This window comes from Gordionus sp. m RMFG-2023, chromosome 2 (genome assembly GCF_954871325.1).
Source record: "Gordionus sp. m RMFG-2023 chromosome 2, tfGorSpeb1-WG-v2, whole genome shotgun sequence".
Lineage (NCBI taxonomy): Eukaryota > Metazoa > Nematomorpha > Gordioida > Chordodea > Parachordodidae > Gordionus > Gordionus sp. m RMFG-2023.
The window spans coordinates 57,533,498-57,558,404 of record NC_088776.1 but is presented as its reverse complement, the minus strand read 5'-3'; the positions used below and the strand labels follow the sequence as shown (position 1 = coordinate 57,558,404).

Genomic DNA, 24,907 nt, shown 5'->3' with positions numbered 1-24,907 from the left:
TAAAAGAACTAGACATATTTTTCGAATAAATATTTAAAATTTATTTTAAAAATATAAAAATAATCAAATACTGTCTCTCAAAATTATTATTTATATATTAAAAACATTAAAATGCTAAAAAAAAAATTGTGGGAGAAATTAAAAAATTGTGGGAGCTTTTTGTGGGAGATTTCTAATTGTGGGAGTGAGATGTATGTGGGTAAACTAAAAAATTGTGGGAGACTCCCACTAATGGGGGGGGGGGACATGGCAACCCTGCTCATATACAGTATTCGTGATTGATTTTATTTTTTCATACGAAATGATCAGGACAATTCAATTTATCAAAATTGTAATTATTTCATAATATTGCATATTATATATGTTTAATTGAAAATACATTATAATAAATAAAGAGCCAAGCCAGTCATTAGAATAATTTTTAAATATTATGAGGGCGGGCGGGTTAAACAAAATTTCAAAACAATGAGTAGACGGGCTTTTTGGCTAATCCTGCTTAATTGCAGACCTCTAGTTTAGACATCTGTTGGCCGAATCTAGAGGCTTAGGCAATATTTTTCTGGTTTTTAAAAATCGGCTCAAGTCGAGCTATTCAACAAAACTACTTTTAGGGGTATATTTTATTCTTGTTGAAGATGGAAATGTTCTTTTAGTGGGTAGAAAAATATATCATAATTTTTATACATTAGGAAAATGGTCTTTCTTAAATGTGTTTGAAATTATGAGAAGCATCTATAACATTTTTTTTGATAGATTATCAACCATATTTAACCTTTTATACCATAATTTGCATTCAGTTAGTAATAGTAATCTGCGGTAATAATGTTTGCAGATTTGTAAGTGCTGCCTGATTAATTAAGAACCTTTCATTCTTTTTAGTTTTAAAAGTATCTAAAAGAATAATAAAGAGATTTATTTTATGGTATTCTTCTACTGACCCTATATTAATATTTGAACGATAGGCTCGCCTTGCTGCAGTCGAGGTAAATTAAAGACTCAACAATGACACAATTTATGAAATTCGTCATCTACATTTGCCCTAATTTCCTTAAGTTTATAATGCTTTCAGCTATTCTCGTAGTCTCAATCATATCTATGTCATTTTTTGAAACATTTTACTTAAGTTTTGCTGTGAAAAAGTTTCAAATGATGTGTGAAATTATAACATGGTAGATAAATATAACGCCAAGGAAAATTTAAAATCGATCTTAATTACTGAAATAAATTTGTAGAATTTCTTTCTTTCTGTGAATGTGATAAATAAATGTAAATTGGAATATATATATGCAATAAGATTCAGTAATCAGTAATATCGAATTGTTTTTAAACTTTCAGAATATTTGAATAATTTTTTATAAATATTTCAAGTTATTCCTTAAATATTCCAAATTTATTTGTATATTTATTATATATATATTTTAAAATTATTCATAAATATTTGAGATTATTATTATAAAGTATTTTAACATTTTCTTTGCGGAATTTTTGTGAATTTTTTTTTTAAAACTTTTTTTCCGAAAATAACGAACTAAATTCAAATATTCGATTCGTATTGGAGGTAGTTCAAAGCGTGCCGATTTTTATATTTATTTTTACACAGCGCGTTCGCGTATAAATATATAAAATTTCATAATAAAATTAATTTTAATTTTTCTTTTCACAGTCTATTTATCGTAAGTAAAAAAAATAAATTATTTTATTAAATGTAAAATGTTTTTTTTTTCTTTATTTTTTAAATTACGGAATATTAAAAATATTAATTAAATATTATATTTATTTTTTTTCTTTACCTTTCAAAAATAAAAAAAACATTTAAAAATTATATTTAATGAAATTCTTTTATAAAATTTAAAAAAATTAATTTTTTTTAAATATTAAAATAATTTATTTGATCTTGAAAGGGGGACAGACAACCCTAATCTTCCTATAGACAATTTTTCGCTATGTTTTAGATAACGAAATCGGAGTTTTCTCTCCTCAATCAGTTTTTTTTCTATCAAATGAACTTGGCCCAGAAAAAAAAAATAGGAAGATAATTATTCTATCAAAATTATATTGGACCTTTCTTCGAATTTGTTAAATTTGGGGGCGAAAAATAACTAAATAACGATTTTTTACGCGAATGATTCTCTACCTGCGAAAATCATTCATGGAGGAGTCACCATTTTGGGGTTATCGTAGCGGGGTTTCTAACAATAACGGCCATAATGATCGTCGTCTCGATATCGAACATTTTTCTAGCGTCGCGGAAAATCGCGATGCCTTTGACCGTAAAGCGCGAGATTACCGAAGCGATAATTTTGTTTCGAGTGACGACAACAAGAGTAATAATAGGTTATTGAGAAGGATTCGAAACAAATTTAGGTATTATTAATAAAAAATAATAAAATTATTCGCCTAACAAAGATAAAAAAACGTAAATTTTAGGTTTTTCTTTTGACGTGAGATAGACCGGTTTTTTTGATGATCAAATATTTTATCATCAATATCTTACCACGAGGAACTTATACTTATACCATTATTGGAGGGAGAGGGGTTATGACGCAAGAACTGGGATGGGGGAGGTAGTATGAAATATGATTTAACCAAATTGGTAAGGAAGGTAATGTCGTCATTGGCTTAGGGAGAGGGGTTTGAACTGCCTGACTGATGCAATATTTATTTTATTTATTTTTTTTTAAAAACGATACATTCCTAATTAAGAGGATACATCTTATACGTGGGAATTTATATCCCTCCTTCCCTTCCCTCACAATAATAATATTTTACGCTATTTTTCCTTAAATTTTCGCCTTCGGATGAATTTTTTAACACTCGTTTAAGTTATTCGTAATTATATTAGTAATATAATAATATTATAATATTTTTTTATAAGTAAATGAAGAATAGCTTGATCCATCATAATTTGAACTCGTGAAAAATCAATTAATTTATTAGGTCATGTATATATTATATATATATCATTAATATACAATTTAATTAAATGCAATTTATGTAAAATGGGATTATTCCCTATTACCCCTCACCTATATTAAATTTCGAATTCTTATTTCTTCTTTCTTATGATCAACCAGCGTAAAATTTTATTTATTCGTATACAAAGAATAGGAATATGTTATTTCTCTTATTTTTCTTTTTTGATACAACTATTTTATTTTTTAAATGTAATTTAATTGATAATAAGTTTTAACGCGAGGAATGTTCAAACTGAAAAACATTAATTACTTCTTTTTTTTCTTATTGGATGAAATACATTTAAAATTTATCAAGTATCCGAAGCCTAGGAGTAGGAATTTTAGGTTAGAGATATGTAGGATGGGGTTTAGGTGTATTAAAAAATTGGTATTTTGGTACAATTTAATCATTTACATATTGGGTAACTTGTCAAATCTGACAGTTCATGTGATTACAAGCGGACGAATATAAATTTTAAATAAATCAACTGTTGTAACATAGCGTTCACTAAATAATCGTATTTACCCAATAACCTCACAGGGCATGACTGCCATCTTTATTTAGTGGTGTGACCTCTGATTTATTGAACCGGAATCGCCGGTTTATCCCGGTCGAATCAAATTTTTTTGCACCGTATTACTTACTTAGACCATGACGATTTAGTAAAAGATGGTATTTCGAAGCGTCGTTGAATACAAATCAGAGCTGGTGGCACGCCATTTTGGTTTCCCACATTTAGGAATATGAAAAGGAAATTATTTATACCAGAAGCCAAACGTGTCACTAGCTGATTTATATTGATAACAGAAACCTCCAAATCAAAAAAAATTTTGATCCGAGCCCGCCAGCGGCCCACAGGGAATATTTTTCATATTCTCTATTTTAAAAGTTATTTGTTATTATATTAAATTTTAATATTCATCAAAATAAACTTTGATAAATTAAATGATAATTATTTATTTTATTCTATTTATTACAAAATAATATGATATTGTGACTTTTCTTCTTCTTCTTATTATTTTTTTAAAAATTCATTTTATAATTTGTGATATTCAATTTAGGCAAAAAAAAAAGTGGAGGGGGGGGGTGGAGAGTAGGAAAATATATAACATCAATATTTCACTGATCGGGCCCATGTTTTGTTGATGTACTGCTCTAGGATCGGACCCGCACTGTCTGACTCTAATTAATAAGTTTTCAAATGAGCGGATCGCCCCTCTCAGCTCGATTTAGCCTATTTTCTATTGAGATATTTAGTTAGAAGAATATTACGCATGCCTCGAGATTTCGTTATAAAGATGTCTAAACCTTTATCTGCCATGTACGAAAATTTCCAGGTTTATATAACAATTTTTTTTTTTGGGGAGGGGGGGCTAAAATATTTGGTTAGCCGTTTTAACAACACCACAGTCTAGGTATAGTATTATTATGTGATTGCTAATAAATATGTGACATATTGTAATAAAGTATATTCTTATAAACTTTAAAGAAAAATAAAATTCAATATGTATACCCTTATTTATAATGTAAGTATACTTACTTCTAAATTAAATGGAACCTACATATACATACTATATATTTAGGTAAAATATATATTTTTTAAAAAAATTATGTGAACTTTAAAAAACTATCATTTCTTTTAAAAAAAAAAATTTTTTTTCTTGCCAATCTGGACATTTTCGCGAAATTTTTATTTTTCGGCAAAAATCAAAAGAAGTAATGCCGGATATATTTTTTAAAAATGAAATATAAGATAGGCAGAGTTATAATTTATTGGGTCCAGAAACCTCTAAAGCATAACATAGTGAAAAAAGAAAGAATGGAAAGGAGAAAGGATTTCCGCGTAATATTTTTCTGGATAAAATATTGAGTTCGCGCCATTTTTATCGGCCCTAAAATTAACCGTTTAACAACACTACTCATTGGTCATTCACGATAAAAAAAAATGAGGTCGATTGTTTAAAAATATTCCGTGGTCACTTTAAAAAAGCAGGAATTAACAAAAAAATAAAATATGGCACGCGAAAATTTTATTATTTATTTTGTGACAAAAATTATTTGAGCAAAAAAAATAATCTCTGAAGATCAACAAAATAAAACTGAAAGTTTTTTTTTTTTAGATATAAAAATTATAAAATATTTCACAAAATTGCTCGAACATTTTTTTAAGTCATCTTAAATTTTAAGCGATTCTTGAATCCTGAATTATTCTTCATCGGTGTAAAAATAAAAGTAACTCATATTTAGGGGCAAGGTGTTGAAAAAAGTATCTACCAGTGTCGGAAACAAAAATTAGGAATTTTCAATTTTATTATGAAAATAAAATCTAAAAGATATCATTTCGGCTCATACCACCCTTCCTTGTTAGCGGAGGTTAAAACTGCCAAACCAATATTTTCGCTAAAAAAAATATTACTCCAACCCCTCGAGATTTCGGTAATAGATGTCCAAACCTTTTTTGCCATCTAATGAGCGAAACCTTCTGGCTCTTGGCTAAAATATTGACCTTTTTAACTACACCAGTATATAGAGCCATTTATTGCACTTATTTTTTTTTTAAAGTGTGACCCAAATCGGAAATTTTTCTTTCTTTCAGAGATCTAAATCCCATTCCAAAAACTTTGTTTTTAGGAATAAATTTTTCCCCATTGGACTATTTTTTAAAAAAAAATACGAGATATCAACACGAAAGCGGTAAATTCTAAGCGCCGACAAAGGATGATGCATGATAGATCGGTGTCACTCTTATGAGAGTTTAAAAATATACAATTTTGAGTTTTTAAGGACTGGGCGAATATAGGCAGAATTTTTTTTTAATGACATGATGAAACTTCTTTGTTTTTTAAGGTGATAAATTTTTTTTAAAAAAAAAAGAATATTAGTAAGACAAAATAATTTGGATTTTTTTTATCGAGGGCCCGAATTTAATGGAGTCTGATAGAATGACAATCTCGTTCGGGCTTGAACCCATCAAAAAGTATGTTAAAAATTCTTAACAAATCGTGTTGTGACTCGAGTGATTTCAAAAATAATATAATTCCCAAGAAAAATTTATTAACTTACAAAAGAGAGTTTTTGTATGAAATTAATCGCATTTTATAATTTTATAAAATTTAAATAATTTTTTTTATATATTTTACTAGTGGAAGAACCGAACATCAGACGATTTTAGAATACAAAAAGAGAATCAAAATCGATCGTATATTTACCCGGTAATTTAAGATTTGAATTCGTTAACGTTAATATTTTCGTTCATATTTTTGCCAATGACAGATAATTTAATAATACCTAGACTGACGATGCATCCATTAAAAGTGTATACGTCAATGAAAAACAGCTGGAGACGCCATTTTGGTTACCCATATCATTATTGAAAAATTTTTAAACAAGAGGCCAATTTATTCCTGAGTCTGGCGCAAACTTTTTTTTAAAAAATTTGCCTGATCTATCGAGACAATAAGGAAGCGAGTTATCAATTTAAAAGTAGTTTTTATAATATGAGAATAATTTTTATACGGGTTACCAAAATGGTGGGTCCAGCTGATTTGCATTCAACGACCGCTATCAAATGCATCATTATGAAAGCATCTTCAGTCTAGGTATTATTATATGCCATTAATTTTTGCCCATTTTTTTTCCTTCTTTTTCTCAATTGATTGAAATCTTAGCCGGTTAAGTGTTAGAGATACGTGCCCTACCTCTATTAATTTTTTGTTAGGATAATATCATGGAAAAGTTGTTTTACCCAAAATTCCTATTTACATTTTATAAAAAAAAAATTACCATCCATTTTTCCAATTGTTTCAGAAGAACTTATAGGCAAAACTATACTCATTAACCTTATATTCCTTCACTATAAATATATTTTTATTCTTCTTACAAGCAATTCGGGTAAATCTTCATCAGTCCGTCCACCGCATTTCAACCATAACTCCCACTCCAACCAAACCAATCATAGGAACAGCGTTGGAAATCATCATTTTAATCTTTCCAGAATTCCTGCCACGGTATCCTCGTTGGTGGTACCTACCTCTCATCATCATAATCATCATCTTACTTCCGATCACCAAAACCATACTTTGCTGCTCCCTAACAATCACCATAATCATACTTCCCGAACTGAGAGCTTTAACTCCAGCAAAAATAAGGATCAAAGATTTAAATCCTCCAAAAATTCGTCTTCAAGATCTGGTACCGTTTCTCCAGAATTAATCAGCGATAATGGCACCCCCAATAATATTCATAATAAGCCTCCTCCCCCCAAGACTACGAACCCGTTCATGAGGAGGGCCAGCCTTATACCGGCCCTCCTATCTTCCCCTTTTATCTCATCGCGAATCAAGACGCATTACGACATAGCCAAGGTAGACGATAAGTCTTCCGCCGCCAATAAAGCTAAATACATTGTCACGAAGGATGAAATGCCGAAAGACAGTACGACAGGTAAAATGACTAAATACAACACTTTTGAATTATTTTTGTCTAACACCCGTTTTAAAAAATTGTTTTAAAATCATAGATCATAACCACCTATCCACCAATTCATCCCACACAAATTTGTCGACGTTGAACGACCATTCAAAACTCTCGGAAAATCAGGAAACAAGTTATTACATATTATGATAGCTCTATATTTAATTTTCAAAAAAATAATGAATATTTTGATCTCTCAGGAGATTTCTATCCACTTTTTAGTAGTAAGTTCCATGTATTTGTTTCCATTTTATATGCTCATACAAACTCCATTTTATTTTATTTAATTTATATTAATTACGATATTGTCTGTTACTTTTATGGGCCCCATTGAAGTTTTGGCCTGCCTTTCATTCATTACACTAACTAAGGGGAAAACCTAATTCGAGATGATCATATTATTCATTCTACCATTTAACGATCGAAATATAGATTATGAATAGTGGCATTCTAATGTGTCCAATTGTGCCATCTTTCAGAAACATATAAAGAATACAGCATCCATTTTCTATAGTAACCTCATCGAAAAAAATCACTATCTTTCAGAAACAAAGACATCTATATATTTTAATAAGAAGTTATAAATCCAATATTTAATTGAATTGGATTGATCATATATATACATAAATTATGAAATAATTTGTTTTATAATTGAACCTATCTACTCTACCCTTGAAAATCAAAGAAGCATATAAATTATATATATATATTAAAAAAAATAATAATATTTAATAAGTATAAATTTTCATTTTTTTAAAAAAACTTATTTTACATTTTTTTTTTAAATAAATAAATAAAATAAATATATTCAGAAATTGCGATCAAAAAATTATTGTCTAAAAATATCCCGGAAATGAAAAAGGTTAAAAACAGTAACAAGGAAAGACCTACCCACGGTCTCCTAAAATTCGCTACAACTCTTCCCTCCACTAACAACGGCGAACAACAACCACACAGCCCCAAAGCTGACGATAATGTATTATCTATTGGAATATTTAATAACATTGTACACGTTTTTGATATCTATAATTTTATTTCGTATATCGCGTGTAATGATTAAAATTAACTGTTTTAATGGTTTATACGTAGCGTTTAAACCCAAACATGGCACATTAATACAAAGCCAAAAAAATCATATAAAATTTACATTTCTTGCGAATTTCGCCCAAGTTTTGTAAATAGCTTTAATTAGTGATTGATAACAACTTAATCCCATGATTGGATTTTTTTTCCCCCTTTTGGGAGCATTTTTCACGAACCCCTTTAGATATTGGAGTCTTATAAATTTATTTTCCCTTCCTCTTATGAGATAGTGTACGAAATGGTAAATTCCATTCCAAATATAGCTTATCTAAGATAGGGATTAAATTGTAAGACTGGGGAGTTATGGTTAACCCATGTTGTATATATGCAACGCAACATATTTTTATCATATCTCAAACAATTTATAACATCAGTTTTCCAAATTGCGCCATAATGTAAAGAAAGAATGCTATACTATAAAATTTCGAGTACTGATATTAATCCCTTCTCGAGATATAACTAGAAAAAATTTTCAGATAAAGCTAAATTAATTTTTTTTTTTTAATTTTGAAAGGTAAAATTTTTTTTTTTTTAATAAGTAAAATAGTAATTATTTTTAATCTCTTTTAATTAAATATTCTCAAATTTTAATTTATATATCAAATTTTAGAAAATCGTTAATTTTGACATATTTGACTATGTTGCGTTAATATTACCGTCACCTATAATGTTCATATTTTTTTTGATAAATAACTGTAGCGAGTAAACGGGGAAATTCGGCTCACGGGAGCACTAAACTTTTCTGGACCAGGGACAATTGAAACGAATGACCGACCAAAATCTATGCGTTATGTAAGCAATGCCAAGGATAGGAGGTGGACAGATCGGAGAAGGTTTTATTCATTTTTTTTTACTTCTCTAAATTTCACGAATTTGTTAACACTTCTCTAAAAATACAAAAAATAAGTTTCAACTTATACGATAAGAAGAATGTCGAAAGTAATCGCGGAGTCAATGGGGACACCTCTAAAATTGATTGCGATTCCAGGTTTACAGTGGAATTTTATTTTATATTTTTTGTTTTTCAAAATTTAAAGGCGCCTTTTTTTAAAAAAAAATGGTACCTTAGGATTAATTACACAAAATATTGCGTCTCCAAATAAGCGGAGCGCGATTAATTTGGATTTTAGAGGCTGTTTATAATCATTGTAAAAAAATAGAATAGTTTTGATGATAATTCCGAAAGAAAGTTATTTAATTCCATTTGGTAAATAAAAAATAATCGATCCTTTACCGCAATAGCTCATGTTCTAGTTGAGTCATAATTGTTGTGAGATAATCGCGTTTTATATATTTTTAGATTTTAAAAAGTTGATTATTGTATAAAGTGATTATGAGGCGATAATTTATAATTATGACTGACAACGGGCTTACGTTGTCACAATCGTCATAATAATACGAATTCCGTTTGAAAGAAAATGTTTCTCTACACTAAATATAAATTCCGTTTGAAAGAAAATGTTTCTATATAATTTTTCTCTCTTTTTTTTTCTCTTAATTTATTAAAATTTTCATCATTTGTTTCCAAACTTTCTTATGCTACATATAAATCATTCAGCTTTCTACTCCTGCCAATTCTTTCAATTTTTACTCCGCTTATCACTTATTTTTCTTTTTTATATTACTCTATTGCCCAACTTTATTTCCCTGTTAATTCTCAATTATTTTTTTTCTTTTATAAAAACATAAAATAACTATTTTACTTAACCTTGTTTATTCGTTTTTTCTTTGAAACTTTTCTTTTAATATTTTTATTTTCCTTTTCATAAACCAACAACACTTTTAATAATAATAATAGATAACACAAATTAACAACAACTTTTACTCTTATAATTAAAAAAAAATATACTCTTCTTTTTTATAAATTAAAACTTTTATCAATGTTATAATTAAATGCCATATTAAAATTATTATTCCTTTTACAACATAACCCCCCCCCCCCCCCAGTTGTTCCCTTTTCTTTTATCCTCCAATACCGAATACAACACCAACATCCTTCATGTGCCTCCCTTTCAACTTCCACCATTGTTCGATCCTCGTCACCAGTATCCTGCATCCTTATAATATTCCTTCAACATTCTAATTATTCCATGTATCCTACTTGACAGCCGCTTCTTCTTTTATAATATCCCTTCAACATTTATATTATTCCATCGTTCATTCGATCCTCGCCATCAATATCCTGCCATTTCTTTAAACTACCCCCATTTGAAAATTTTTACTATTTACATCCGGCTTTTACCCTATTGCTGCTTTTGGTCTACCCCTCTACGTAATTGGTCTTGATGCCCCATTCCCACATTGCCTCCTTGAAAACGGACCCTACTCAACTTCTTCCCCACATTTTCAATCACTACTCCGGACTGCCATTTCTTCCTTTCCCCATATACTCTTGCCCACACTGTCTGTCCCACAGTGAACTTTACTAAGAATATTTTCACAACTGTCTTAATAAGAAACTAATAACAAAACTAATACAGAAATGACATAACACTGTTCCCCACTTTTTCACTTTACCTATAATACTTGACAGATTACTTGTTTTTAATTCCTTGCTACTACTTCCACTAATTGACGGTTTGGTCACGGGACAACGTAAAAGCGCCAGCGCACATTATAATAATAGGACGTATTTTAAAGATGTTTATCTCTTAATTTATCGAATCATATAAATTATGAATGGATACTTTTGAACATTGCTCACGCGCAAAGATACGCCATTTTAATATGGATTCTGTCACGTGGCTAATATTTACAAGGATATATTTCTATTTATGTAAAAGTGTCTTTTTAATCAAATCAGTTAGCTAGCTTTTTAGGCTAGACCAAAAAAAAACACGAAACTAATAATTGGGCCATTCGTAATAGATTTGATTCGAAAATTTAAATCGAATAATCCATTATTCATACCAGAGATTTTTGCAAGACCCGCCAGCGGGCAAATTTAAAAAATATATATTTTCTACCGAACCCGAAAACTTTTACAAAAATTCTTAATGGATTTGGCTTTGCATATATCTAATTGGCGACAATCTATTTATAAATTATGGATTTTTCCATTCCTAATTCTTTTTTTTAGTATATGGCAAAAGTTTCCATCTATATCTTTCAGAGTCTCCAAGGGTGTCCTATAGTCAATGATAAAGTCAACAATTAATATAGTTAACTAGCACTGATACCTAATATAACCCAAGGAACCCAGTACAAAAAAATATAACAGCATGATAAAGTCAACAATTAATATAGTTAACTAGCACTGATACCTAATATAACCTATGGAACCCAGTACAAAAAAATATAACAGCATGATAAAGTCAACAATTAATATAGTTAACTAGCACTGATACCTAATATAACCTATGGAACCCAGTACAAAAAAATATAACAGCATGATAAAGTCAACAATTAATATAGTTAACTAGCACTGATACCTAATATAACCTATGGAACCCAGTACAAAAAAATATAACAGCATGATAAAGTCAACAATTAATATAGTTAACTAGCACTGATACCTAATATAACCTAAGGAACCCAGTACAAAAAAATATAACAGCATGATAAAGTCAACAATTAATATAGTTACTAGCACTAATACCTAATATAACCCAAGGAACCCAGTACAAAAAAATACAACAACCCTGAAGGGGAGTTATTTGGGGAAAAGGGAAAGGGAACGAATTTACTTTGAAACGTGTCACTTAATAATTCGATTTAATAACGGATATAAAATTATTTTGACTATCAATTTTATTATTCCTAAATTGCGAGTCGAATAACGAATAAATTAGTATCTTTTTTTTTAGGTATATAAAACTAAAAGAATCATATTTTATATTTAAAAATGAATTTATCTTAAAAATTAATAGGATCACCCAAAACGGCGACATAGATTACTTCAAAATCGGTCGTAGCGAATATCCCACGCTAGAGAAAAAACGTTTCGATCAAAATCTTAGCCTGGAAAGACGAAAACCAAAAAAAATGACTGAGCAGGTATATAAATACCGCTAAAAAATAAATAAATTCGCGCGCCGCAACTTGAGAGGCTGTTTTTTTTACAAAAAGGCGCCATTTTTTTAATTTTAAAAACTATATTTTGTTTACGTTTCCATTTAAGATAGCCTTTTATAATTTGGGTTAAAATAATATCTCTTGATTTTGGTTAATTTCCAAATCACAGGAATAAGATACACATTGATATATAAAAATTTAGGATAATTTTGTAAATAAAAAAAATGATACAAAAATTCCATAATAATTTTAAAATTATTGGAATTTTTTTTTAAATTAATATTTTTACCAATCACGTTGCATCATCAACGTGACTGGCAGTCTTAATAAAAAATGTTTACGTAATAATTTACAAATCTGTCACACGCTCACTCCTTATAGGCCACGAGCATGCGCAACAGATTTCGATTTATTAATACATTTATATAAATAAATCTACAAAATTTGGTATAAAATGAATTTTGTATACGTTAGCGTCAATCTATTTTTTCAGCAATTTCTTATTTTTACAACCTTAAATCATTTTTTGAGCGCGTTTTTTTAAATTTAAAAATCGGATTTTACCGGAAATATATTCCATCATGTTTGGAAACCCCTATCTTATGAATTATTTACAATTTTGCTGGAGTTAAGTACGAAAGAGCGAAAAAAAATATGATAAAAATGTTCCCATAATTTATAACTCCACTAAAAAAGTTATGAATTCTATTAATAAATATTATTATTTTGATTGTTATATATGGTAAATATTAAGTATTTTTTAATGTTTAATATTCATTTTTTAAAATGTATAATAAAAATAATTTCTTAAAATTATTCTTAATATCATTTTGTTCCATATATTTTTAATCTAATCTATATCTTTTATCACTAGCCTAAACATTCAATAAAGCAAGTGTTGTTTTAGTTTTTTCAAATATTTCATTCTATTATGTTGAGAAAAATCTAGAATTAAAAAGGCAGTATTAAATATATCTCTACATTCACTTTTTTTGATATGTGTCCCTATCAAAATAATAGGCTCTCGATTTTTAATTTTTAATGTTAAGGCCTTCTATATATATTAATAAATTATTTATCTTAAGTATTTATACATTGCAAAGAAGGATTAATCATTTATATTTACACTGAATAATATATAATATTAATAACCCAATCATGATATAATATGCCATCATAAAATATAAAAATCGAATAGACATAATTCATATTGCATATTAAATTAAATATATATAAAATTATTCCAATAGTAATATAGCGATTATATATAATGTAATATAACAAAATAAATAATTTATTTAAAAAATCATATAAAAAATATATCTGTAAAATAAAAGCGAATGGAATATTTACATTAAAATTATATGCATAGATTTTGATTAATTTTTTAAATTTCATGTAATTATAATAAAAAATATTTAATTGGATAAATTGCGAAATACATATTTGTAAAGGAGCGATAATAACTGTGAAAATGTATCTAAATAAAATAAAAAATTAAGATTTTAATTTTATGATTTTGGAAGCCTCATCCAAAAATTTAAGAACATTTTCGATTTCTTCGTAAATATCTGTTAAATTTGAGATCATACGATCTTTTATCTCGTAGGAGTAATTAATGATATTAACCGTTGATCCATTATTTATTTGAATAAGTTTTAGATCATTACTATTTTGATAGTTTATTAAAAATTTTATTAATGTATAAATATTAGGATGAGCGTAAGATATTTTTCGGTTCAGGGCATGATGAAATCCCTCTAATTGATTATTGGTGCGGGGACCCAGTACTCTATACCTAAATTAACAATATATAAATTAGATATTATATAATTTAACATCTTTTATACCTTGACCATATTTTATAAGGAAATAGTGGTCTCTCCGAGCCAAGTTGTATCCATATATTGCATAAAACTTAGTAACAAAGTGTTGTTAGCAGCCATTTGATAGCAAGTATCACGTACTATTGCCACATGTTTTTCCCTACAGAATGGGAGTGTGCTCATTCTTCGGACTTATGTATATCCGAATGCCCCATGTACGATGCTGATAATCCCAATGTTTGGCATTTTCGCCATAAAGCTTTTGAAAAATGAAAATATTAACCTAAATATATGTATAAAATATATTAAACTACATGAACCTTTTATTGCCATTGTCGGAAATACGTCATTAAGAGCAGAAATGGTTGCGTTTTCAAAATCTGTCTGGGCCAATGATGGACTAAACCAATTATTGTTATCACCAAAATATTTTATAAGGACTCTTAATACCTTTGTATATGTCTCTTTATTTTTGTTTGGCAAAAGAGCATATACAATAGGTATCATTACCTTGTGATACAATATCTAATTTATATATTGTTAATTTAGGTATAGTACTGGGTCCCCGCACCAATAATCATTTAGAGGGATTTCACCATGCCCTGAACCGAAAAATATCTTTCGTTCATCTTAATATTTATAGCATTAATAAAATTTTTAATATATTATCAAAATAGTAATGATCCAAAACTTATTCAAATAAATAATGGATCAACGGTTAATCGCATTAATTACTCCTACGAGATAAAAGATCGTATGATCTCAAATTTAACAGATATTTACGAAGAAAGCGAAGATGTTCTTACATTTTTGGATGAGGTATCCAAAATCATTAAATTAAAATCTTAATTTTTTATTTTATTTATAAACATTTTCACAGTTATCGCTCCTTTACAAATATGTATTTCGCAATTTATCCAATTAAATTGTTAACCTTTGAGTCGTTTATAATTTTATATAAAAAAAATATATTAAAATTTTAATATAATTTTTATTAAATTTAAAAGTTCATGGGAAAATTGGCTGAAATTTATAAGGTAGGTATTCCAAACATGGCTCATACCTTTCCGGTAAAAATAAGATTTTTAAATTTAAAAAAAAAAGTGCTCGAAAAATTATTTAAAGTCGAAAAAATAATGCATTGCACATTTCTACGACGTTAAGATATACAAATATATACGTTATATTTAATTAATTACTTATTATTTTAAATGATTATAAAATTATTATGGAATTCTCGTATTTATTCTAAATTTTTATATATCAAATAAAATATGTCCTTCTTTTTTTAGAAAATTAATCTTAATAAATAGAATTACTTTAATTTTTTTTATCTTTTCAAATGCCTCTTCGAAAATGAGTATTGTTTGTATTTGGAAATGATTAGCTTCAATTATTATGGCATCCACTTTAAAAAAAAAATTAAAATATTCGTCATCTTGAAAAGGTTCAAAATTCATCTCCGGGCAACACCGTAAGCCGGTTATTGTACCACTCCAACAATGTCAAATCCACGCAGAGCTACAACGACTCTAATAATTGCGCCGCCAATTACGTCGATATCAATATGGTGGCCGATAAAACCGGCAAATACGGTTTCAATATCAAGGTTTTAAACTCGCATACCTCCCCCCCCACCCCTCCCAATCCAAAGGAAAAGGAGAAGGAAGAAGAAATTGAAAGATATTTTTTAAATGAACAAATGAAGAGCAAGAAAAGAATTATTTTTTTTTACAAAAAAAAAATTTCCCTTTAATTCGCAATCAAAATTCAAAAAAAAACTACAATAATAATAAAAAAAAATTCATAAAGGGTGGAAGCGATCAGGATCTACCGGTCATAGTATCCAAAATAGCTTTGGACACTCCTGCCGATAAGGCCTTTCCTAGGCTCAACGAGGGCGACCAAGTAATTAATATTTTATATCTTTTTTTTTGTCTTCTTCTTAACCTACCACAACATAACAGCTTGGCCTTAATATATGGGGTAGGTCACAAAATAACACCCACCCTAAACTTAATTATATCCCATCCATCCGCGAAAAGGTTTAACTGCAGTTTCCTTCCTATAACCTTAAACATAATTTTTTTTTTTTTAAAAATGAATGTCCAGGAAAATAAATACATCATTAATAATATTTCGTCTTAACACCTTTTTCAAGATCGTTTACATAAACCGGCAATCCGTTAATGGTCTGACACACGAACAAGTTATAAATCTCATCGTTAACTCCCCCAACCGGAGACTCAATATCGTGGTTATACCGAATGGTATGATTATATAATGAGTTTTTTTTATTTATGGTGAAAAAAGGCGAGTTGTCAGTAGTGTTGTTATACGGCTCGTTTTAAGTCAATTTTTAAAAACGGCACACTCATTATTTCATCCATAAAAATATTATGCAAGCCTGAAGATTTTGTTCATAGAAGGAACAAAGGTCTGATCATATATTATCGAAATCTCAGGCTTAGGCAATATTGTTCTTGCTAAAATATTGAGTTAACAACACGAGTTGTCAGCTATATAAACGCCTATTTTTTTTATTTCATCCAATTAACTTATATCATATGATTATAATCTATATTGCTTTCTTTCGATTTTAAATCTTCTGTTGAATATTAAAGTGTTCTATGTCCATTTTTAAAAGTTGTTTAGGAGCGCATTTGAAAAAAATAAATATATTTCTATCATTTTTAAATGAGAGATCACGGTGTAATGATTCAAATAAAAAACAAAGGATTATTCAAACTTGAAATAACCAAAATTTATTTTGAATCCTAATCAAATAAATTGAGCCCACCATCTACTTTGAAAAGTTGGTACATTGTTAATTTTTTCCTTCTTTTTTTTGTGTCATTTCATTTACATTTCGCCTATTTATGCAGCTTTAAATCTAGTGTTGTAAAACGGCTCATTTTGAGCCGATTTTTAAAAACGGCTAACTCAATATTTTAGCCAGAAAAATACTGCATAAGCTTCGAGGTTTTGTTAATAGATATCCAAACCTTTGTTTCTTCTATAGACAAAATCTTCAGGCTTGCGTAATATTATTCGGGATGAAATATTGAGTTAGCCGTTTTTAAAATTCAGCTCAAAATGAGCCATTTAACAACACTATTTAATTCTCATTCACAATTTGTATGATTACGTTTTAAAAAAAAATTACATCTAATATATCCGTTGAAATCTCTTAAAAGTTTACGTGGGTGACCTGGAAGACGATCTGGATATTTCGTGCCCTCCGAATGAAAATTCGGACAAATCATCCCTTAAACTTCTTAACGGTAATAACGTTGATCGAATAACTACCAGTTCCGAGATCAGAATCATCACCAAGAAAAACGGCAACCCTGAAAACGGGGTAATCGAAGAGAACGATATCAACCTATATTCGAAAGTTTCTGAGAATATTCCCGCCCGGTTCCGCCTAGGGGAATCTATGAAGCTCATGGAGTGCTCACTCGTTGACGGAGTCCTGATCAAACAGTTTCAGGTTTATGGAGGCTTTTCATAAATTATTTTTTCTTTAAAAATCTTCCATCGTCCATTTAAGAAAATAGTCAGGCATACATCCACAACCCTACACATTCATTTCTATTTTAATTGTCAGCACAATATCCTGTTTATTCCCTAATCAAATCTCGCTAAATTCCTACCTTCCTCTCATCTCTATCTAAGAAGAACTCTAAGTTTTTTAAAAAATCCCTGTGTTTTGGACAAAGAAAGGGAATGGACTAAGTTTATGTTAGTGTAATGGTTGAAAGATATAATGGTTTGGTTTTAATGTTAATTTTAAAATTTAGATTTGATTATATTTTTTTTAAAAAAAAGCAATTATATAGGAGAAAGCCAGGCTTGACTACCAAAATGGCTAAGCTGCCGCAGAACGCCCATTTAAATCGTTATAAAGACATCTCACCTTGTAAATATTATTCCATTTTTTAAAATATTAAATTAGAGTATTTGGAGAGTTGTTTAAACAACGACTACCTTACCCGCATCACCTATTATTACCCTTTAATTCTTACCCTAACCTTTTCGACAAGGAGGATTGATCAGAAGAAAAGGCTCTATCGAGCTGGGATCAAACCAACTTGGTGCAATTATCAGTCATAGGTGTCTAACCTATGAGCCACGCCACTTCAAAACAATTGCTTATTTTTGCATTATAGGAATAAATTATGACGTTATCAATATTTTATAATAAATACACTTTAAAAAAAAACTAACAACGTCCACCGCTATATATCTTTACCGTAAAGAATGTGATTATTGTTACAGAACACTATGTAGGCAAATAGTTCCATGCCTATGCTTAAAATAAGGGGAATTTATATATAGATCCAATGCCTAATGTAGGCTAGGGGTTGTTGGAAGGCCTGATATTTGACTCTAGTGGTTTGTTTTAAAGGTATAAATTATTTTTAAGATATAATTTATTTCGTTGATCTTGATTTCTATAAATCACATTTTAAAAAAAAATATATAGTGTATATATATTGAGCTTAAAATAAATTTTTGGTACGGGACTGTTTTACGTAGCGAAGTCCGATTCGGATCGATTTTAAAAAACGGCCAGATTAAGATTACAATCTAAATAACATTATGTAAGCCTAAAAATTGTGCTTTTCTATGCTTACATAATATTATTTTAGCTAAAATCTTAATCGGGAGCGCTAGTTTACTGACATCTGCCATCGGTAACAATACTCTCGAAAAGCGGAGGTGTGGGGGAGGGGGGTAGAAAAGTATTTTTTTTTTAAATGAAAACTTTATTTTATTCTATTTTTAGACGATCAGACTAGGGTCTTCATCAATGACACGTCCTGTGGTACATCCTACATCAACGCTAATTATATCAACGTTTGCCCGATTTTTTTTCCCTTCTATATTCCTATAATTTTTTTTTTTTCGCGTATAAGTATTTCTTTCTTTTTATTTATTTATTTTTGCCGATGAAAAGAATTTCTTTATTAGAATAGTTAGAAAAAGTTTTAATATTATGCCTTTTCTTTTTTTATATATAAGAATATACAATTTTTTTGTTTGTTTTATTCGAGTTTGGTTAGCAGAAGAATATGAATATGAAAGAAATAATTTTCATTTAAAATTTATAGATGGAAATATCGAATACCGGTATAATCAATAGGTACATAGCTGCCCAAGGTCCGCTGCCTCAAACTATAGCTCATTTTTGGCAGGTTTCTTTCTTCTTATTTCTATGTTTTGTTCGAATTATGTATTTCGGCGTTATTACGTTTATATTATGATTTAATTTTTTAAATCAATAGAAAAGTTTTTTTTTTAAAGTATTGAAATTGAAAAGAAAGGGAAAAAAATATTAAATAAAACATCGAATTTGGAATTCAGATGATATGGGAGCAACAAAGCAGTTTGATAATCATGTTGACGACTGAAGTCGAACAAGGACGCGTCAAGTGCAATAGATATTGGCCCGAGACCAAGGACGAAACAGGAAATGATGGGTTCTTATTTTCAAAATTTATGTAAATTTTATTTAAACCCAAACCCGTATGTGGGTCTTTGAGATTGATTATTAAAAAAAAATGTATTGTTCATTTAAAATGTAGCATTTTTTTAATAATATAAATTTATTTAATTTAAAATTGAAAGAGCTACGACCCTAAACTTAGCGGATATAAATTTGAAAATTAGTCAATCAGCTGCTTCGAAAGAAGGCGGGCACGAAAATATTTATTTTTCCCAAATGGACAATCGCCCTCTTTACATCGTAAGGACGTTCAGCATCCACAATACCGCGGTAAGAAAAAATAAACAAGAATCAAATTTTTAAATTATATTACACACGCCTCTCGCTTAAATGCCCTGCGTTTAGCGTAAATTCGCGTAGAAGTATACAAAAAATGAAAATAAAATTATATTTATATATTTTGTATACTTGCCGCGAATTTGCGCTAACTGTGAACGAAAGGTTGTTAGGGCTGCCTCATGTAATTATTATTTTTTTTTGTTAGTTAAATCTAAGCTTTCTTTTTATTTTATATCTAGAAGCATTGACGCCAATCATTATTGTTCTAAAATTATAGATTCGAAAATGTTGGCGCCATATGTCAAAAGATAATCTATAAATCTAATTTTATGCTAATTGAAATTACAATTTAAAAAAACTTACAATATATCACCTATCTCGTAAAAGTTGGGAGAAGAAAGAGAGGTAACCCAAATGCAATATTTGCAATGGCCCGATCACGGCACCCCCAAGGACCCGTCAGATTTTATCAGTTTCGTTAATCATTTTCGGAAACTCAAAATGGGCTCTAGCGAGCCCGCTGTCATTCATTGCAGGTTTTTAAATGAAATAAATGACTCATTTCATATATTTTTTTCATAGTGATTAAAAAAAAACCGTTTTTTTCAGTTTTTTTTACAATTTATTTTAAAAAAATTACTACTATGATCCTTATGGAATATATAATATACCATAACATATCCATTAAATTTAAATATGATGATATTTATGTTAAATTTTTATCATTTAAGTCATATAAAGGGGCACAATTCTTAGACCCACATTCAGCCCACTCTAGGATTTTATGCAAATAAGCAGTCTTGTATAGAGGTCTGCATTGGGCGTGTTTTTCGCCCTCCCATACTTTGAATGGGCATAGTCGGGTTGGGCGGGTAGCTGGTTAAAAAATTTGAAAGCAATGGGCAGGCGTGGGCGGGTGAATTTTTGATATTTTTCAGGCGAAATGAACAGAACAGACTTTCATTTATTAAAAATAATAGTTTTATATCATTATATTGCATATTATATTCAATTAAAAATATTTTCAAATAAATATATAGAGCCTAACCAGCCATTAAAATAATAGACGGGTTAAACAAAATTCATAGATAAATGGGCGGGCTGGTAAATTTTTTTAAAAAAAATTATAAGTGAGCGGCTGGGCGGGTTAAATAATTTTCAAAACAACGAGTAGGCGGACTTATTGGATAAAAACCGGCCTATTGCAGACCTCTAGTCTGGTATACATCTACAGGAAAAATATCTCCTTTTTTCTTAGGCCATTTCCGGTTTTGTACTTCTGGTTTTTGGTGTTAATCGGGTTTCTATCACATTTATATACCATATTAAAGATCTATTATTAGCTATATAATAAAATTTAAATTATTACTCTAAATTAATTATTTCTTGAGTTATTTTTAAATTAATTAAGTGTATTTTGTCAAAAATATAACATTTTCCCGCTCTTTAAACCCCCATATCTTAGCAAGCAAGTGGTGTAAGGAAGTAAAATTTTATTTTTTCTTATAGTATATACTACCATTATAGAAATTTTAAAAAAAATTGAGGGGGGTAGGGTTGAAAATCGACTTTTTTTTGTTGATTTGCTATGAAATTCACCATATTTATATTCGTCTTAACGGAATAGTGCCGGAATAGGTAGAACAGGTGTCCTTATCCTGATGGAAACTGGTATGAGTTTAATCGAAGCTTATCAACCGGTATATGCTTGGGAAATCGTGAAAGTTATGAGAGATCAAAGATGCATGCTTATACAAACCACGGTTATATAATAAATATTTTTTGAATTGTAATTTGTAAAATAAGAATACCCCCCCCCCCCTCCCACATCCCTTGATCTGTTTTTTAGAAAAATAGGCTTGGTTAAAAAAAATTTCACTCAATGACTCAATGAGATATTATTTGTTTTTAATGAAATAAAGAATCGTTTAGGCTGCAAATCCATTCCCCTTTTTTAATTCGCAATGGTTTTTAAAGACTATCTATGAATATGGACAATTACGAATAAAGAGAAAGTTTAAGGGGAAATTTAGGCTAAGGAATGTTTACTAAGATAGCATATTAGACACTTCGTAGAGTATACGTTATACATATAATTGATTATATGATTTTTTTAAAAATTTCGTAATTACAGTCACAATATAAATTCGTTTGCGAAGCTCTGCTGAAAGTTTGGAAAGGTAAAATAGATTTTTATATTTAACCAACTATCTTTAATATAAATTATTTATTTCTGAATATCTTTAATTACCATCGATAATGGATTAACATGGTTAATGATGCTTACTACCAAGTGAATCTAAATACCAACCAATTTGCTAAATACCGACCAAAATTTATTAAAATGTAATAAATAAGACCCTTATTATTTAATTATTTTAAAAATAAATAAATAATATAATTTGTTAAAATTTTTACAAATTAATAAAAATTTAATAAAAAATCAATTTATTTAAATACATACGAGTCCGGCCTTCTATATATCATTCCCCAAGGGATGGAACCACCAAGTTAGATTAAGAAAAAAAACATGACCATTCCCGGGATTCGAACCCGCGACCATCGGATCAGTAAGCAAAGCTCTTGTCTACTACATAGAGGCTTTCCAAAAATCACGATTTTTCAAATATATATTATAAATATATTTGGTAGTGCCTATCCAAATGAAAAATAACAAAACTCAAATTTGAGTGGTAGTACTAGTGTTGTTAAACAGCTCAATTTGAGTCAATTTTTAAAAACGGCTAACTCAATGTTCTATTAGAAAAAATATTATGCAAGTCTTAAGATTTTGCTCATAGATGGCACAAAGGTTTGAACATCTACTAACGAAATTTCGAGGCTTAGACAATATTTATTTGTCTAAATTATTGAGTTAGCCGTTTTTAAAAATAGGCTCAAATCGAGCCGTTTAACAACACTAGGTAGTACCTTAAGGTAGTAAGCATCATTAACCGATTAACATCAGAATCAGAAATTCTTCTCTATTTTATCGTTATATATAATATTTATTAACATGTAATTATATTGTTAATTTTTTTTAGAAGGCATAATACAGCCTAATCACGAACTGTTATCCCTCCCTAATTCAACCGCTCAGCATAATTTTCCATGTTCCTATAATAGTAGGAATAACGTAATTGATTCGAATTACACTTATTCTAGTAAATTTAAGATCATGAACATTAATCATAACCCCTACGAAACTACCATTGATTGACAGGACAAAATTTTAAAATTTTTCCTTTTTATTTGTAATAACTTCTTTCTTTTTGATCCAATTCTTTTCCTTAAAAAATAACAATTTCATTTGAACCATAAAAAAATGTCTAATAAAATTTATATCAATTTTTTTTCATCTTTTCAGATGATCCTAAATTCCTGATTTGAACTGAAATTTTTTATCTATCCTTTGCATTTATTCATTAATATTTATAAACAGTAAGATTTCGATTATTATTTTAATATTTTATAAGGCAAAATAAAAAAAACTTTTAAAAGTTTTTAAATTTTAATCAAAAATTATATGTTAATATTTTGAAATTTATAAAAATTTTTAGAACTATGTTTGGGAAACGTTTTTATATTATAAATCGCTTATTTTTTCTTCGTTATAGTTACGAAACCTTATTTAATTTAATATTTAAGCCACAGCCCTAATAAAGATCTCAAGAAGCTTTTATATTATTATATCTAACTATACTCTTAAAATCCATAAAAAAAATTCTAAAATTTATTATTATAATATATATATATTAAATATTGAACTTTTTTTGCCCTCCAAAAAACCCTTTTTATATTCTACTTAAATATTTGAGATATTAATAAAAATTAATAAAGCTGGCCCAGAATAGCAGCAATCACCTGGCTGCATGTTTTTTAAAAATGAAATAACCGTATTATTGTGTGATATAATATATATATTTTTTTAAAAAACTACAATATTATATATAAGCTTTAATATTTTTTTTGTATATAAAAAATTTGTTTTTAAAACCATGCAATTTTTATACAAACTTTTTTTTATAATATTTACTATTTTGATACAAGTATACTTTATAAATTATTTTACAATAATCAATTTTTTTTCAAATATAATTATTATATACAAAAAAAGTATTTTAATTATTGTATTTATTTTTTGACGTATGTTTAAAATAAATTATTACTGGTAAAATTATCATTTTTTTTCTCAGCTATCCTATACTGTACATCAAAGACTGGGTTCGGCTTTAAACCCGGGCACGCGGGTCTGGCCGAATTTTAAATATTTAAAAAAATATATTTTAAATCGCCATTAGCTAGTATTTTTAAAAAATCCGGGCCGGGCATGAAAATATAAAACCCGGACCGGGCTAAAAAAAATACGGGCATAAATTTTTTAAAAAATTTGGGACAGACTGCAAGAGATCCGCAAAGTTGGGGATTACTTACGTAAAAAATATTCTTTTAGAGCCGTGATTCATACAATTAAAAAAATCTAACGAATTTAATGCTTTTTAGAAAGAACAGATATATTATACGAATGATTTTGTATAATTTTACATATAAATAAATTACGTAATTAGTAAAGAATGTTTTTTTTTAAAATTATCTTTATTTATTTAAACTGACATTCTCATGGACTTAATTGTTTTTAAAAATTAGGATCGGAAGATGCGATGTAGTAAAATATTAAATAATTATATATTTTTAGGATATATGCACTATTGAATTAAAAATATATATTAAAGAACATGAGGGAGGATATATTAAAAAATTAGAT

General features: G+C 28.6%; 1 protein-coding gene across 4 annotated transcripts in view; it reads left to right on the top strand.

Annotated features, from left to right (window-relative positions):
- LOC135924747 (tyrosine-protein phosphatase non-receptor type 4-like) overlaps nt 1–24,313 on the top strand; it is a 53,654-nt gene extending 29,341 nt beyond the window's left edge. The window contains exons 1-21 of one of the 4 annotated variants that reach the window (XM_065459853.1): nt 1,881–2,364; nt 6,099–6,167; nt 6,839–7,398; nt 7,475–7,561; nt 8,241–8,434; nt 9,211–9,344; nt 9,419–9,499; nt 12,381–12,507; nt 15,799–15,960; nt 16,164–16,259; nt 16,513–16,621; nt 17,549–17,844; nt 18,183–18,273; nt 19,144–19,214; nt 19,469–19,552; nt 19,722–19,837; nt 19,986–20,133; nt 20,530–20,678; nt 21,770–21,905; nt 22,277–22,322; nt 23,187–24,308. In XM_065459853.1, the coding sequence (XP_065315925.1) occupies nt 2,123–2,364; nt 6,099–6,167; nt 6,839–7,398; nt 7,475–7,561; nt 8,241–8,434; nt 9,211–9,344; nt 9,419–9,499; nt 12,381–12,507; nt 15,799–15,960; nt 16,164–16,259; nt 16,513–16,621; nt 17,549–17,844; nt 18,183–18,273; nt 19,144–19,214; nt 19,469–19,552; nt 19,722–19,837; nt 19,986–20,133; nt 20,530–20,678; nt 21,770–21,905; nt 22,277–22,322; nt 23,187–23,362 (3,174 nt within the window). In that variant the 5' untranslated portion in view covers nt 1,881–2,122 and the 3' untranslated portion in view covers nt 23,363–24,308. Of the gene's footprint in view, nt 1–1,880; nt 2,365–6,098; nt 6,168–6,838; nt 7,399–7,474; nt 7,562–8,240; nt 8,435–9,210; nt 9,345–9,418; nt 9,500–12,380; nt 12,508–15,798; nt 15,961–16,163; nt 16,260–16,512; nt 16,622–17,548; nt 17,845–18,182; nt 18,274–19,143; nt 19,215–19,468; nt 19,553–19,721; nt 19,838–19,985; nt 20,134–20,529; nt 20,679–21,769; nt 21,906–22,276; nt 22,323–23,186 lie in introns of those variants that run through there. The other 3 variants (XM_065459850.1, XM_065459852.1, XM_065459851.1) reach the window with 3 other exon arrangements.
- Nucleotides 24,314–24,907: the final 594 nt, after the last annotated feature.